At 41.4% G+C, this 18,203-nt stretch overlaps 2 protein-coding genes across 2 annotated transcripts in view; both read right to left on the bottom strand.

Annotated features, from left to right (window-relative positions):
• Positions 1 to 6,579: 6,579 nt before the first annotated feature.
• Positions 6,580 to 13,339, bottom strand: hspb1 (heat shock protein, alpha-crystallin-related, 1). Its single transcript, XM_005737768.2, has 3 exons — positions 12,767 to 13,339; positions 7,940 to 8,003; positions 6,580 to 7,354 (listed from the first exon to the last, which is right to left on the bottom strand). Exons 1-3 carry the CDS (start codon positions 13,332 to 13,334, stop codon positions 7,198 to 7,200), a joined length of 789 nt encoding a protein of 262 aa, XP_005737825.1. The 5' UTR covers positions 13,335 to 13,339; the 3' UTR covers positions 6,580 to 7,197.
• Positions 13,340 to 15,807: 2,468 nt separating this feature from the next.
• The window catches only part of LOC102207058 (serine/arginine repetitive matrix protein 3-like), an 18,075-nt gene continuing 15,679 nt past the window's right edge, over positions 15,808 to 18,203 (bottom strand). Inside the window, exon 6 of the mRNA XM_005737767.1 lies at positions 15,808 to 17,923. Coding sequence (XP_005737824.1) covers positions 17,656 to 17,923 — 268 coding nt within the window. The 3' untranslated portion in view covers positions 15,808 to 17,655. The remainder of the gene's footprint in view (positions 17,924 to 18,203) is intronic.

The raw sequence follows: 18,203 nt of genomic DNA, 5'->3' as shown, positions 1-18,203 counted from the left end.
AGTCACAGCCAGATACTTCCAGATACGGGTGCTGAAAGGCTAGCTGAACAGTAGGAAAAAGATGCAAGCCATTAAAACACAGGCCCTAATAGTCATCAGTTACCCAGCTGGAAAAATAATCCGGCCACAGAATGGCCGGCCATCCACATGGATGCCACTGATTTCAAGATACAAAACCTCCTCACAATGCACAGAGGTCTATATCCAAAGTCCAGCACCCTGAGGCTCTATGAGCAATGGAAAAAGAAAAAGTGAGGGTTAGTTTTAGAACCAAAGTCCAGGATGACAATGAAGCATTCAGAACACATCAGATAGCCCCACGAAGATAGCCCCACGAGATGAGCTACTTCAAGAATGCCTCGGGCAGGTGAAGATAGACAGTGATGAAAAAAGGGAACCAACATACACAATTAAGCTTCTGCTTAGGAGGTGCCATCAACACAGAGGAAGAGAAGATATCAAGATATGCTACCAGTGGCTAAAAAGGCCGCTTAAAGGACGAAGCAGAGGCTCTGATCATGGCACCACAAGAACAGGCCCTTCAATCTGTGACAGCATACAATGAGAAATACTACGAAGTGGCTGGGATAGTTTACAAAAACATCCATATGGACTAGACGTCCCCAAGTCCCGATGGGAGATCTTCTGTTAGAGGTCTAGACAGACAAGCTGCTGTCCCAACCAACAAGAGATAGTGGTGGTTGATATTTCCCACATCCATAAACATAAACTACTTTATACTCTTTTTTTTTTTTTTATACTGCAGACACTTTATTCAATTTATTCACTTACAGTTACTTATTTACTTATTCAGTCACTTTAATTTTAAAACTGTATATACTGTACATTCTGTGTATTTATTATCTCATTCTTATTGCCCGTTTATGCCCTGTCCTTATCTTTAACGTCATGCTGCTCTGTTGTATCTTAATTGCCCCTTGGGGATAAATAAAGTCTCTCTGATTCTGATAAGAGCAGAAGACCACAGACATTGGTACACATAATGCCAATGTCAGTATAAGTTTCTAATCATTCAGAAAGCATTGAGTGAACAAGAAAACTGCTCATTTATGCAACATTGTTGTGTCCAGGATTTTTTTCCCCCCTGCAGGTAAGTTGGCTGGAACATCACATTCTTTCTCTGTCTTCTGTCTCTGCAAAAGACTCTAATCATTAATCCAACGATGTCTGTGTGGGAAGCAGTGCTAATCAAGAATGGCAATTTGTCAAATTAACATCTTCAGTCGGGTAGGGAGGGAGAGGTAATTATTGGAAACAGCTGGTGAGTGTTAATTTGTCAGAAGGCAATCAACACTGGCAAAATCCTACACTGTTGCTATGGAGAAGAAAAAGCATCACATCTGTTCATCAGTGCACTAATCTGAGGTCCACACACCTGATGACAAGATCATTCATTTAGTAGAGCATCATTAACCAAGTCTGGGTTTTTTTTTCTGTTGCTGAAATGCACATTAGATTTAGAGCATGAAACGACTACTGCTGGGTGCAGAGTGAGTTTTATTGTACTCTTCATCCCAATTAAATGATTTATATACCCGTCTTGTCATGATCTACACAAAGGAGCAATGAACTGGTTTCTTTTTCAAGATTATGTCAGAGATTTTCTCAGATATTGGAGGAGCCAAAATTTTACTAGTCTAGATGCTTATTTTTTACTCTACAAAGACAAAGCTGTTACACTAATACCACTGATCTACGCTATTTAAAAGATGAAAAGTTGTTTGACATGAATATTTATGATTTATGCTGTTAATGCTGGCCTACAGTAAATCTAATATTCATGTTGTGAGTAATTTATTGCTGCCAAACCCTACAGTGATCCATGGGTGCTACTCTTGATTGTATCTTATCAATGCTGGACTTTGGTCCATATGTCTATTATAATAACATATCAGTGTGTACGCCTTAATAATGAACTCATTGTATTAGGCCACATCTGTGATGATGATAACTGACTGAGTTATCGTCATCAGCCTTTTTAGTGTAGGTTGTATGAAGCTGATGTCTTATAGGTTTGGTAAGCTACAGTAAAAATTCTGCCAGTGACCTATTGGTGCTTGTCTTTTTTTTTCCTCGTCCAGTTTAAACTTTGTTTTCTCTAAATATTCTACCCACTGTATGATATCCAGCTGTATTACTACTAAAATAATATTCACACACTAACAATATTAAAATAGTAAACTCATGTGCTTAGCATTTACATTTTAGCATAGTTAGCAGCACTTCTAACAGTAACAAGTAGAGGCTTTTTGTTATAAAGGATGGCTCTAACCAGGGCTTAAAATGTACCAGAATGGACCACTAACCACATCATGTTAATGTTTTCATGCAGTCATGGTGACAATGTAGGATCAATGACTGATCACATGATTATCTAGCAAACACTGGAAAAATGAATATTCTTTAACCAGATGTGTGTGGTTCCTGGAGGCTGATGGCTACAGACAACAGCAACAGTGATGCTTGGTAACCACTGTGAGGTAGTCAGGCACGAACGTCAAGGAAGGTGGTAGAGAAGCAGACTATGCAGACATTTCAGGTTTTCAGAGGTGAGCAATTTATTCACAGTGAACTTAATTTAATGTATAACTTAACAAAACTTCCCCCAAATCAATTCAATTAACAAAACTCAACATAACATGGCTCTGGTGACACAGCTCACCTCTCCTCTCTCCTGCATCTTCTTCTTCAGTCAAGCTTAATGGCAGCTTGCATCCAAAACTGTTGCATTACTGTCATCTCCTGGCCATTAACCATCCATCACTCCTGAATCCTCAGATCCTCTTGATGAGACCAGTACTTCTCAAAAACGAAAAACCACCACTTTCTCTCCTGCATCTGGTAGAGACTGGCTTTAAATAGGGCCATCAATTTCCCTCCAATTGCCCAGCCAGTACCACTCACTCAACTGAGGGATCTAAAACTCTACACAGATTATCTGAAAACACAAAACCTCTACACACTTCTAACATGCACATTTACACAACTAAATGGCAGTATTAACGAAAGGAAAAACCTCAATAGTCATGCATTTTACAGCAGAATCAGTTCATTTTGACTGTGTCGCAGTCTGACAGTCAGACTTCTAGTAACTGCCTGAACATACTTCCTTAGTAAAAAGAAAATGACATCCCAAACCTAAATGCTTCCCCTTTTCCTTTTCATTCCTGTGATGTGTTCATGCTACACATCTAAATAAAGTTGAGTTTCAGAAGAGAAGTGAGCATAAATGTAACATTATCTTAAGTTATGTTTTTGTGAAACAGCCTGCAATCAAAGTATACTAATCTTGTGTTGTATTCAGAAGTTGCATGAAAATATAGTACAAGGCAGTTCAATGCCCTATGCTGAACTGGTACAGAGCAGGCTGTGATACTTGTGGCCAGTTAGATCAAAGGTAGCAGACAATAATTTTTTGTTTAAGTTGATGAAGCTGCTTAGATTCAATTCTACACTTTATGCTGACTTTATGCTATTGTCTACAGGGATTGCTGGATGTCACTGGGTGAAAATGGTCACAAATAGGGTGCTGCACCTCAAACATGGTCATTTCACCTCATCTCAGTTTTATTTATATAGCCCCAAATCACAAGAACAATTACTTCAAGACACTTTGTAATAGACCCTATAATACTACAAAGAAAAACCCAACAATCAGATGATCCCATATAAGCAAGTACTTGGCTACAGTGGAAAAGTAAAACTCCCTTCCAACAGGAAGAAACCTAGAACTAGAACCAGGCTTAGGGGGGAAGAGCCATCTGCTGTGACTGGGTTAGAGGTGAGGGGAAGGAGTCAGGACAAATAAGGTGAGATTAATTATCGGAGCGGAAGGCTTATAGAGAGCTAGCATCTGCATTTAACAGAAACTATGTTAGTATTCAGAAATACAGTTCTGGTAATATTTGTTGCACAGATTCTCCACTGAATATGTTTACAGTATGTGTGTCATACACATTATATAATAACATCTCTGTCCCCTCTCCAGCCTGTCAGTCCAGTCAGCGGCCCTGAAGCTAACAGCTCTTCATATCCTCGCATAGGGCACCATCCTGGTTGAAAAACTGGATAGCTCCTGGATTGATGGATAATTTCAGCCTTTTTTAAAATGGAAGGAAATGGTGAATCGGGGAAGGGGAAACTTGCAATACTCAGTGGGTTGAAGAACATTGTGTAGCAGATACAAAGACATATGTTGCTGCATACAAAGAGGATATATGCAAATATATAGAAAACATAAATAGAAATAGTTTACAAGATTAAGACAGCTGATAAGCAGGTGCCCATAGCATAGGAAAAAGAAACATCAGTTCATGTCTGATGTCAAATCTGTGTAATTATACAGCACGCTGGAGGCTTAGTGCATAGCACAGTGTTCTATAAATAGATATCCCCTGCAGCTTTGGAGTTAAGAGTTGGGTTAGTATGTGCATTAGTGAGCTTGCATACAACATGGATGACTGGAAGGTGACAGGGAGGAAGAAAAAGAAGTGATGAAAACCGCTAGATAGTATGTACGTCACTAGTTGTAGTGCTGCAGCTTTCATTCACTCTGCATTGACTCACAGTCAAGTGGAAAGAGATGAGCATTAACACAACTGCATGTAAGACTGGTAGTGGAAGCAGCCCATCAGCGAACACTTTTCCAAACTCCTGGCTGTGTCAGTTTTCCTGTTTAGATAATGTCCGAGTCTACACCCTTAAGATGTAGTGTGATTTAAATCTTCTCTATCACATATTTGGACACTTTTCTCACTGGTTTTGCTGAAGGTGTCTCACCCCAAATCACATCATATCGTTAGCTTCATAGCATAAGTGCCTAAGTCATTTTTTGGTCAAATTGAGATTTTTGCCTAACTTTACTCCCCTACCACTGCTGCATCATCCTGTCTGTCTGCCTATGTCATCACAAAAAAATGACTTAGGCACTTATGCTATGAAGCTAACGATATATGGCAATGTCACGTGAAAGGAGATATAAGAACAATGGATGCAAATCAGAGACCCTCAAAATTGTGATGAAATGTGATTTATCAGTAAATTAAATTCTATATAAATTGTAAATATTTAAATTGAGGTATTTAAGCTGCAAACTAACCTTAAAGTCAATTCAGTACACTTTTAATTGATGTCATATAATTAATATTTGTGGGGTTTTGCACAGCTGTTCAAAAACTATTCTGGGACCAGATATAAACTGCTTGTCTGTCAGTGTTTAAGAAGTGAATAAGCGTTTCAGGAGGTTTCTGATCATAATCTTCTTGCTGTGAAGTGGCTGTACTAATCTGTTTGTAGCAGTCAAAGAAAATCTATTTTTCAAAGTTAACTATGGCATGATCACAATCACCAAATACTATGATTTAAACACTATAAATATATTCAGGTCCATATTAATATTTACAGTTTATTCATTCATTTATTTTTTTTTATTAAAGCTAGCTAAAAGTCTGCAGTTCAATCACATCTTGATTGATTTAAAACCCCACAGTGGTGATCTACAGGGGTAAAAATACAACTGTGCCAACGTCCAAATACTTACGGACTATGGGATACGTTCTGGTTTCCATTTCTGTTGGCCAAGTTTTACTTGTATGTAAGCAATTAGCCTATGAAGCTAAATAAAATGTATCTAGGGTCCCGTACTTCACATTACCAGTGTTTTCAATGGTATCTGGTCAGCACGTTACATGAATTTCTTCCTGTATGGATGCAGCTTCATGCCTAACTGCCTTTTTGACTTCAGGGGGCTCGGTAAATTTTCATTTCACAGCAGGATACAAGCCTGGTGCAATGGTTATAAATGACCTTGTTCAGTCAACAGAACAGAGCAAATCTCCATCAATTATATATCCATTTGGCAATAAATTATTCATTAGAGACTTTTGTATGATGGAATTATGCAATTTGGGAATTAAGACACATTTCAGTGCAGATGCACAGCTAAAAAGATCGCTTCGTTTCTCTGTAAATATAACACCTAGGTCACAGCAACATCACTTTTACTCTGACTCCATACATATGGGCATATGGGTGCTGTCTGCTGAAGTTCACTTTACTGTGATTCATTTAAAAAAAAGAATTTTATATATCGTCACAGTCTGCAGATTATGAATAATATACTAAGTCCTTATCAATTTAAATCTTTCAGTGACTGACCTAATGGGGGTACTCTACAAAAAAAAGCTGAAGTAATGTTTTATTCACCTAAAATGTGTTACAATTTTAATGAAACCTGGTCCACTGTGTTACTGTGTGGAGGGATCAGACGGTCACATGGGGGCGCTATTGTTAAATATCAAATTGTTACAGTCCTTTGTTGGGCAGCTGTGGCTACAATGTAGCTTGCCATCACCAGTGTGTGAATGTGTGTGAATTTGTGTGTGACTGGGTGAATGACTGAATCCAGTGTAAAATGCTTTGGGGTCCTTAGGGACTAAGTAAAGCTCTATACAAATACAGGCCATTTATCATTTACTGGTGACCACAGGATGAACCGTTTGGCATCAGGTATCACAACAGCAACACAAACTCAAACACAAATGAACAGCAGAGACTCTATATGTTGGGTGTTTTTTATTTCCTGTTTGCATGGCTTTAATCAGTCTGTTTCAGTCCACACAACAGCAAGATCACAAACAGTCCTCTTTCTTTACTCAAAGCTTTGGTGTGTATGTGGATTAGTATGTGCATTATTGGAGGCATTCTGCCTCCAATAATTGTCACATTTGCTGTTATTCCATTCTGTTTCGATGTTTGAAGAGGCAGCATAAAGGGGTGTGTGTGTGTGTGTGGGGTGGGGGGGGTGGGGGGGAGAAAAAGAAACAAGAAGCTGAGAGCTGAGCTAAGCTGCGTATTCAGATGAAGAGTGTAATTACAGCAGAAAGAGCACGCACATGGCACTGGTGCAGATACGTTTACACAGTGTGCTGTGCTGGGGTAGGCTCATTACCAGAGATGGAGTTGAGAGGGAAGAGCTAGGGCAATCCTTCGCTCTCCTCTGCTTGGCATGTGAACGAGCTCTGTTTATGAAGAGCAGTAAGCTGATGCTTTTCCTCACTACAAGCGGAATATCCCCCGTCCTTTTCCTCCTCCTCCCACACACACACATACACACATCTATTTGAATGTGTGTATGTGGAGGAGGACAGGTGGAAGGAAATGGTGCCCATTTTCTTACTACTTCTTCACCACACCGCCGTTGCTTTCGACATTGACGGGTATCGTGGTTTCTGAGTGCTCAATGGCCGGTTTGATCAAAGGAGCCTCCACGGTCAGCACGCCTTCAGGAGAAAGGGCAGAGGTCACCTTCTCAACATCAGCTGAAGGGGGGAGGCTGCGAGGGAGGAATACGACACAATTAGGTCAGAAATCAGAAGAAAACAAAACAAAACCTTGCCTCTTAGTGAGAAAAGGATCAGTGCTACGATTTAGTCAAAAACTAACAGGACCAAAGCGTTTAGTAAAACGAGTAAAGTTCAGTTGCAGCTTAGTGTGTGTTACTCTATGGCCCCTAGATGGCAGCAGAGCCCTATGAAGCTAAAGTCTACCAAGACTCAAGAAGGGATGAACCGCTTGAAGGCTGCTGCTACTTTTCAGAGCATGAAATTTAGCTATCAGCAGCCCGCCAGCCAGAACAGATCAGCCCATGAACTAAAGAGACTCACAGTATCAGAGTCACGATTTTAGAAAAATTTATCACACTTATGAATAAATCAAATCCAATTTAGAGGACGAACACCAAAGGCAATAACATTCAGCCACAATAAAATTTGTACTTCTAAAACCTAAAGTCTTCAAGTGAGTAGTTGACATACTGCATGGGCCACATCTTCCTTAAATTTGTTTGATTAATGGCAGGAAGTGATCAAGAGTAAATCAAGATTCCTTTCTATTCTTTCTCAAGTAAAGACAAACTCACGTGTACTTCCTGGTGAAACTTCTGGACACAAAACCATGCTCATCTTTCCTCTCCTCGTGCTTACCTGTGGACACAGACAATGTACTTTAAGCTAGACTGAAAGCTATATTTGCTATAAGGAGCAGTGCAAGAAGACATCTTGTTTACCATAGTAAAATAAACCTGTTGGGCGGAACAGTGCATACAGACTTCATTCCACTAATCTAAGCCTTAATTTATGCACTCTACTTTAGCACCTAATGAAAATAATAAATTGGATTGTATAAAGTATTTCTTACTGGTGCACAGTTACTTTTATGGAGTCCAGCCATAATCTGATTTGGACTTTGTGCTTTTTCAAAGCATTTATTTATGTGATCCAGAGATTGCTCTTATGCTTAGCACAAAGACTACAGGCATCTTCCATCACCTCTGAAAGTTAATAATAAGCATTCTGTTTCTATTTTTAAAACTTGGCTGTGAAAACTAAACCTGGAGATGAATGGTTGTTGAGGGTTTTTTTTCCCCCCAAGTTGGTTTAGTTTATTTCCTGTCTGCAGGCCTTCAAAGGTGCACACCTTTGTTGTTCTTTACTAGCATGGATGGAGGAGGTCTAAGGCAGATGAGAGTGAGTAACTGGTAGAGGGGTCCAAGGAAGAGACGTCTGTGTGTGAGGTGGAGGTGTAGTTGGAAAGGCATTCATGGCTTTTCACTTAAAGAGGCTGGACAAAGAGTACAACCGGTTTAAACAGAAACACTGTAATGTTGCTGTGCAGTAATATCTTCAGCAATATACTTCATGTAATTGTTTCATTACATGTATTCTTTATAGAACTGCCGTTCTCTGGTGGAAGAGGGACAATTGTCACTGCTGCCCTGATTTGCGTAATCAGGGCAGCAGTGATTGCAGATCAGGAACCTCAACAACGTGGGCCTGAACACCATTAACCATGTCTTAAAAAGCAACCATATGGCCATGAAGCAGCTCTACAGAGTTCCATTTCAAAGGAACTCAGAAGTTGTGAAGGAGGCCAGATGCTGTAATACCTTGTCATATCATGCAGTTAGAGTCAACTGGAGTCACTTTTCATTGTAATTTTGCTTTTACTTAGAGAAGAATGTAGCTTGAAGCTGAGGGAGCACATCATGTCTTCATTTATGCTGATGAAGTCGGCTCCTGTAAAGTCAGGAGTTGTGGAAGGAACCTCACTGGATACAGGGCCACTTTCAGAGTTCCAGGACAGAGGGGTGCCAACATACCCACGTGTGCTGCCATCTCCAATGATGGTGTCCTATGCTATATCCCCACCATTCACCCATCCAACACAGAACGACTCATAACATTCCTGAATACACTTCATGAGAGGCTGATCCAGCCTGAGGAGAGAGGGCTGTTGAGGACTGTCATGCCCCTCTTCGCCATTATCTAGGATAATGTGGCATTGCACCAATGAGTGGTTTACAATACACCCACATATAATGATGCATTTCCTCCTAGCATGTGCCCCTTTTTTTTTTTGTGAATCCGTTAGAGGAGTTTATTATCACCATCCCTATGAGCAGATACCCTTTCTGAATGCAATGACTGCTGCAGCCCAAGAAATAGGTGAGAAGGAATGTCAAGGTTGGATACGGCATGAAAGAAGGTTTTTTTTTTATGTTTGTTTTTTTTCCTCGATGTATTGTAAGAAAGAATTTTGAGTCTGATGTGGATGAAGCCTTGTGGCCAACTCGTTAAGACAGAAGGGACTGAGTATCAATAGTGGCTGTTTCTTATACTGTAATAGATTTTATTTTGGTTTACTGTATTCATTTTGAATATATGTATTTTCTGTAATATGTACAGTATATCAGTTTTCAGCCAGTTTGCATCAAAGCATTTTTGATTCTTGATCCCACTAAGCACTGCATTTTGTATTTTGTTGTCCGCTGCTCAGCTGGCGGGCAATGATTGATTAGAAAAGCTCATATACTTGTTTGCAAATTGTGTTGTTTTGAAGGCAAAATTAGCTTTTGGAGGCATAAACAAAATGTGTCACTTTGACCATCAGTGCGTCTGTTAGGCTTGTGTGAGTTGTCTGCTGCATGACAGCAATCAAGAAAAGCTGTAAAGCACTAAGGATATACATACATGTATTCATAGATTTCTAAAATGTTTCATAAATGATTTTTTCAGAGTTTTAATTTGCATATACAGGGAGTGCAGAATTATTATGGAAATGAGTATTTTGTCCACATCATCCTCTTCATGCATGTTGTCTTACTCCAAACTGTATAGACTCGAAAGCCTACTACCTATTAAGCATATTAGGTGATGTGCATCTCTGTAATGAGAAGGGGTGTGGTCTAATGACATCAACACCCTATATCAGGTGTGCATAATTATTAGGCAACGTCCTTTCCTTTGGCAAAATGGGTCAAAAGAAGGACTTGACAGGCTCAGAAAAGTCAAAAATAGTGAGATATCTTGCAGAGGGATGCAGCAGTCTCAAAATTGCAAAGCTTCTGAAGCGTGATCATCGAAAAATCAAGCGTTTCATTCAAAATAGTCAACAGGGTCGCAAGAAGCGTGTGGAAAAACTAAGGCGCAAAATAACTGCCTATGAACTGAGAAAAGTCAAGCGTGCAGCTGCCAAGATGCCACTTGCCACCAGTTTGGCCATATTTCAGAGCTGCAACATCACTGGAGTGCCCAAAAGCACAAGGTGTGCAATACTCAGAGACATGGCCAAGGTAAGAAAGGCTGAAAGACGACCACCACTGAACAAGACACACAAGCTGAAACGTCAAGACTGGGCCAAGAAATATCTCAAGACTGGTTTTTCTAAGGTTTTATGGAAATGAGAGTGAGTCTTGATGGGCCAGATGGATGGGCCCGTGGCTGGATTGGTAAAGGGCAGAGAGCTCCAGTCCGACTCAGACGCCAGCAAGGTGGAGGTGAAGTACTGGTTTGGGCTGGTATCATCAAAGATGAGCTTGTGGGCCTTTTCGGGTTGAGGATGGAGTCAAGCTCAACTCCCAGTCCTACTGCCAGTTTCTGGAAGACACCTTCTTCAAGCAGTGGTACAGGAAGAAGTCTGCATCCTTCAAGAAAAACACGATTTCCATGCAGGACAATGCTCCATCACACGCGTCCAAGTACTCCACAGCGTGGCTGGCAAGAAAGGGTATAAAAGAAGAATGACATGGCCACCTTGTTCACCTGATCTGAACCACATTGAGAACCTGTGGTCCATCATCAAATGTGAGATTTACAAGGAGGGAAAACAGTACACCTCTCTGAACAGTGTCTGGGAGGCTGTGGTTGCTGCTGCACGCAATGTTGATGGTGAACAGATCAAAACACTGACAGAATCCATGGATGGCAGGCTTTTGAGTGTCCTTGCAAAGAAAGGTGGCTATATTGGTCGCTGATTTGTTTTTGTTTTGTTTTTGAATGTCAGAAATGTATATTTGTGAATGTGGAGATGTTATATTGGTTTCACTGGTAAAAATAAATAATTGAAATGGGTATATATTTGTTTTTTGTTAAGTTGCCTAATAATTATGCACAGTAATAGTCACCTGCACACACAGATATCCCCCTAAAATAGCTCAAACTAAAAACAAACTAAAAAATACTTCCAAAAACATTCAGCTTTGATATTAATGAGTTTTTTGGGTTCATTGAGAACATGGTTGTTGTTCAATAATAAAATTATTCCTCAAAAATACAACTTGCCTAATAATTCTGCACTCCCTGTATGTTATGTTAACTCTAAAACTCATGCAGTTCAGTGCTACTGAACCACACCTCACCAGACTTAATCAGCCTCTTGTATCTCAGATGCCCTGCTATGAAGTTGCTGCCCTTCATTCTGCCTCTGAATACAGTAATATGTTTGTTGTTACAACGAACCGATAAAGGTTGCGGTCCAGAGAGAGCTGTCCGCTTTTCAACTGGACCAAATTGATTGTGTAACACACACTTTTTCATCAGCTAAACGAAAGGTCATTAGTTTTGACCGACAGCTGCGGAGAGGTTGCACTTTGGTGTGTTTACAAAACTCTTCATTACACTGTTGTGTTTAAAATATCATCCTGGGTCACTGGTGATACATGTGGTGGAACATGGGGTGGCAAATTCCACTTGGATTGAATTTCGTGCTTTGTTTATCTTGGTGTTTCTGATGAGGTTCAGTCTCTGAGCTGGGAGATGTTGGGTACAGTCGGGGACTGAACACTGGACCTGGACAAGATCCAGCAGTCCTTTTAAAGTAGTGGACATACTGGCTAAGCTGCAGCTAAATCCCCAGCTCTGAGAATGGGATCCTTTGTGAAATAGCAGGCAGTGAGGCTGAGATTCACTCAGAGAAAAGAGAGCCCAGGGCTTTAGAGAACTAAGCTGCTATCTGATCAGTTCCACACTTTCTTCAGGTCTGCTTTGCTCCTGCCCGTCCTGGATGGACAGTGAGGCTGTTTTAACATTGTTTTCATGCCTGAGCGTCTTTAAAAGTCAACTCCCACATTTTGAACTGTGTCTTGTTTTGCGTCCAGTGGGCTTAGAGTCAAAACCCCCTGACCCTCCCAAGTCCCTGAACACATTACTCTATTGTCTCAATATGTTATGTAACTATGTAACCACTTCATGCTTTGTTCAGTTCTATCAGTTTTTGTTTTACAGAAGAAAAAGAGGCACTTAAGAAAACTAAAGTGAGACAGTGTGCATATCAACCAGTACAGCTGTCTAAAGTGTGTCACTCAAGGAACATCTGACAGGAAAATGACACCTTAGGTTTCAGGACATAAAACACTATGACCTTTCAATCATTCAATAAGGAGAGCAACAGAAATCAAATAAGTGCTCACCCGAGATTTCCACCACGCCATCTTTTGTCTTCACCATCAAGTCCTCAGGTGAGAAGTGGTTCACATCCAGCGATACCTTCCAGCTGTCTTGGGTCTGCTTGATCTCGGAAATGCCGCTGCTCAGCTGGCGGGACAGGGCCCGAGCCTGAGCCTGCTGAGCCATCATGTGGGTTGGATACATCAAGGGAGCATGCGGTGTCATTAGTTCTGGAGCCAGGATGGATGGCCTCAGGTACCCTGGCCAGTGGGTGCTGGGAAATGCTGCGATGTCCTCGGGCAGGGCGGGCATACCGAAGGTCTGGTCAAAGATACGGCTGCTCTGGTGCCAGTCACGAAATGGGTCCCAGCTCGGAGTGCGGAGCAAGGTGAAAGGAATACGTCTCTCAGCCATGATGATCTGGGAATTTCTTCTAAGCTTCAGAGGAGTGTTGCTGTGTGCAGATCGAGAGCCCCTTGGCCTCTCTGGAAGTGTTTTCTTAATGTGCTGTCTGCCTCTCAGCTGAGAGCTTTTATACACAATGACACCACCCCTTATCACCAGAACCCTCCCTTCAGACTCAAGCCCCATACCTCATGCCTCCAGAATGTTTTACGAAAGCACTAGAATATCTATTTATAGCGGAAGTAGCACTGGAATGGAATCCAACAGGAAGACCCTCCCATGTAACAGTTGCCCTAGGCACTGAGTGCTGTGTGTAAACCCCCTTCTCCTCTCCCTGTGCATCTCAAAGAGCCAGAAGAATCTGGGAGGCTTCTGTCCGTCTACTTACAAGCTAACATGCTATTCTTAACAACGCTATGTTGCGCTATGAACCCATTCAGCCCTGAATGAAATACATAGTAGAATATCAGTTTGGTACATGAAGCCAAATGACTTGACTGGATTAAAACTGGAGGAAAATCCACCATGTTCACACCTGCCTATTCATACTTCTTTGTCACAAAGGGGGAATTAACAAGCTGTAGCGTCTCAAGTCTTCTGTTAACCTGACAGTCTTTCATTGTTTACTGGATGTTAGTGCCGCGTGATACTGCAATTTTGGTATCAATCCAAAACCAAGTAAATACACGGCCAGTATTACTAATACTAGTACACATATTTTTTAACTATGAAGGCAGTTTATCTAGGGGGGAGTAGTATGTCATGATTTATGACATTACTCGCCAATTTCCAAATTCTGAATACATGACTTTTACTTTCCACATGAAGTAGTTGAAAGAATCCCCCCCCCCACCCCCCCACACACACACCTTTTCTTGTAATTTGTATTTTGGGCTTTTTGGCGACCTGGAACGTAAATGTGTCTGTCTCTTAAGCACTTTGGGTCAACTTTTGTTTTAAATGTGCTACATGTGACAGTGAAAAAAATGACTTAAGAGGGCTACACACTGAAGAGGATAGAAACAAAATATTGATCCTATTATCAATCTTATATCAATACCAGCCATGGTATTAATACTTGGATAGATCTGCCCACCTGTACTGTACGTAAGGCTCTTGGGTTGACTCCAAAAATCTGTCACAGAGCCTTATGTGTACGACATGCTGTGCTAAACTAAGCAGAAGAAAACTTTGAGATGTAACAATATTCGAAATATCGCTTTCACAATTTTGGGAAAACACATTTGGAAAGGTGTAACATTTGTTCCGTTATTTGAGGTTATGGATGTTATTTGACTGGCATAACTCACAGACACACGAGGGATCGCCAGACTTTTTAAGAAGACTTTTGATAGTCCTGACTGCCCTCTCGGCCTCCCCGTTGCTCTGAGGGAAGTAGGGACTGGATGTCACATGACTAAAACCCTATTCTTGTGCAAATCTTGTGAAGGAATCAGACGAAAACTGAGGTCCATTATCAGAGCGAACCCGCTCTGGTATGCCATGACGTGCAAAGATTGATTTACAGTGCTCGATCACTGCCTCTGATGTTGTAGATGTCAGTTTGGCAACTTCGAAGAATCTGGAAAAGTAATCCACAATGACCAGGTACTGTTTAGTCTCTATCTGGAACAGATCATTTCCAACCATGGCCCACGGTGTTTTTGGGAACTCTTTAGGTAGCATGGTTTCTTTGTGTTTAGTCCGCTCGCGGCAGCAAGTGTCGCAGGTCCTGATCACTTTTATTAGCTCACTGCTCAGGCCTGCTCACTGCTCAGAGAGCTCTCTAAACAACAGCGGGTGACTTGAAACTGACTCATGACGTCACGTCTCTTTTCACGCAGCTCCTCTATGGCTGACCTTTAGCCTGGCACCGATGCCGAAACCTTGAAAAATGAGTGTCCTTTATTATTTTTCACCCCCCGCCCCCACACACACGCACACACAACAACCCAGCAGAAATGTTCCTACCTCTTAACATTTACCTGATACTAGAACATTAAAATCAGCTAATTTAGCTGAGTTGGTCTTACGGGTCGTGGTCTGGTCCATGCTGCTCATTGTCACAGTTTACTGGCAGTCTTGATGGAAGTGTGCCACTGTTAATTTAATAACTATCGACCAGTGGACTTTGCTGCTGTGACACTTAAAGTGTCTGCTGTGAAAGGTGTCCTATTGAGCTGTACACTTCTGACACAAAGTGAGCAGGTGTCACAGGGACATGCCTCTATCTCTCACAGTGTTACACAGACAGAGAAGAAGAAAAAAACTAACATAAACTGACAGTTCAGCTACAACAGTGATAGTAACTGAGAAATCTCGAGGAAGTGTTCAGATGGAAATGGAGGTTATGTTAATTTATTTGATATATATGGCAAAGTAAGTATTTCTGGAAAATATAGCTCAGGTCTCAGTGTAAGAAATCTAATCCCTCAAAGTTACAGCACAGGATGTGAGATCTGCCTCTAAAATAAGCCATATCTTCCTCTCAGCCCCAGTTGGAGAACATTCTAGCCTACTTAATAGAGAGAGGCTTCATGTTTTTGGTCAAGGTTCTCATCAGTGCCATCTGTAGGAAGATACATACACAGCACCAACAAGTTATCGCTGACTGCACCTGAAGGCAGAGAGAAGAACTCAAAAACTGGATCATTTCCCCATTTGTTTCTGTTTATTGTCAGGTATAATAACTTGTACAATACAAAGAATGATTTGTAGAATCAAAGGGGCGATGTTATACTTGGAATAAATGGTCAGGCTGCAGAGCATCACAGCTGGGATAAGTGTGGTTACACTGGAAATGCATGTCATGAGACCTGGTGAATGGTAAGGAAGACTTAGGCTGATCCCTGATTGTATCACCTGTTTGTTAACCACCCTCATGGAGGTGCAGACACAGCCTGCTGCCGTGCCTGCCAAGCCATCGCTCATTATCTTTTGTAGCCAGCAACTGGGGAGACCTCTGCTAGAATTGTATGGTCAATTATACAAGGGACTGAAATATGGAGTGACTGGAAATGTACAGTAGAGCAGAGTAATTGATTCTTCAGGCTGCTTCAGGCCGAGTCATCTTCCTCCCTCGGCACAGACAGAGCCACAGCAGCCCCGCGTTACCATGAGTCATTATATCGGCTGGGGACGCGATAATGGCAGTCGTGGGAGTAACTGTGGGTGAATGCTCAGTTCAACCGACTCAAAAATCAGAGCTCCTTAAACACATAGCAGTGAATCTGTGCACTGCTTGTTGATCTGATAACAAGAAACCGATTCTGTATCATAACTTGGAGCTTTACAGTACTTTTCTCACATCTGCAGCAAACCCATCTCCAAACCATGATCCAACTGCTTCACAGCAAAATGATAAATATATTAAACAATAAATAACCTAATAAATAAATGAATAAATACAGCGAGTTTCATAAATAGCTGAGATCAACTCACAAATGTGCATGGAGACTTTTTGCAGTACGGTACCATACAGCAGCTCATGTAAATCATTACCTCATTGATCTTTGCAAAGGAGGTTCAAACTCACACACATACACACACTCACACAGTCTCGCACAGGATTAGCATAACAAACGTAATTACTTAAACAGGGAAGAGAGTAAAAGTATGTAACACATACAGCCCCCCCCCGTTTCATTCACCTCTGTTTGCAAAGGTCAGGGGGAAGGGGCAGGGCAGATTCACCCTGCTGGCACATCTCATTTCCATCAGGCCCCCTGATGCATCATGCTGAACATACCTATTCAAACTATATGGAATATACAGTGCATAGTTTACAAAGCCAAACTTAAGAGAGTTTACATCTGTACAGACAAATCTATGCAATACAGTTTTCTCCTAAAAAAACAAAAAAAAAGTTATTTTTATTTCTTTTCCTGATTGAATAAATACTGACTTCTCTTTTGTTCTCTTTTTGTTGATCTGTGTGAACCGGAAGTCTTTGGGGCTGATGAGAGAAAAAGTGATTCTCTGAAATGTACAGTAAGCTGTGTGATTTCGATGTGTCTGCCTTCTTTTCGTCTTCTACTCAGCCCCTCTTTTCAGGATATATTTGATATATATCTCTATATATATATATACTTATAATTGTTGTTAACTGTTATTGAATGTATTTTTGGTAGCTGTGTGGAAGATGAGAAGGAAAGTGCTAACATACATTTGTTCTTTGGGCTCAGCCAATTCATTTTAGACATGTAAAAAAGAAAAAACCTTTCCTTGAATGTGTGAGAAGACATGAACAGTGACTGCCAATATCATGGTATTGTGCTATATCAAAATACATTTTCCTCTCTTTGATCCAGGCTCTGTGTTAGAGATAGAATGGTCCATGGTGAAGGAGTTTGGATCCCGGTCTGTACAGCTGTGCGGCTTCTGCTGAGGACTTGCTAAGGATACGTAATGAATCTACCGGAGTGCAGCAGGTTTAACAGCACTTCTCCTTCTTTTGTTCCTGTTTTTTTTTTCTTTCCTTTTTTCATTCTCGTTCTGCTGGTTGCCATCAGAACCCCGGGCTGTCATAGCTGCTGCGGCTGTAATAACTGTGGTGGCTGCGGGAGCGGCTCCTGCTGCGACTCCAGCTCCGGCTTTGGCTGCGACTCCAGCTGTGGCTGCGGCTCCAGCTCTGGCTCCGGCTCCTGCTGTGGCTCCTGCTGTGACTTCTGCTGCGGCTGTAGCTGCTGTAGCTGCGGCTGGATCGTGACGGGCTGCTGTCGTAGCTGGAAGATGAAGGACTGGGCCGGTAATATGGGATCGGCCGCTTCCGAGCACTGGAGGAGGGAGAAAAATAAGGGTTTGAACAGTTAGTCCTATGTCCTAGTCCTATTTCCTATGGTTAGAGTGTTAAATCTGATGTTAAAGCATGATTAAGGCAATCAGTGTTAGGTCTCAGAGTGGTGACGTGTAATTAGTACAGGATCTGAAAGAGAGCAGCTATGTGGGTTACAAAGAAGCTTCTCAGCCACACACACACACACACACACACACACACACACACACACACACACACACACACACACACACACACACACACACACACACACACACACA

Source organism: Pundamilia nyererei, unplaced genomic scaffold (assembly GCF_000239375.1).
Source record: "Pundamilia nyererei isolate P.nyererei 1_Seehausen unplaced genomic scaffold, PunNye1.0 scaffold00080, whole genome shotgun sequence".
NCBI lineage: Eukaryota > Metazoa > Chordata > Actinopteri > Cichliformes > Cichlidae > Pundamilia > Pundamilia nyererei.
The sequence above is the reverse complement of the archived record's forward strand: the minus strand, read 5'-3'. Positions and strand labels throughout refer to the sequence as shown.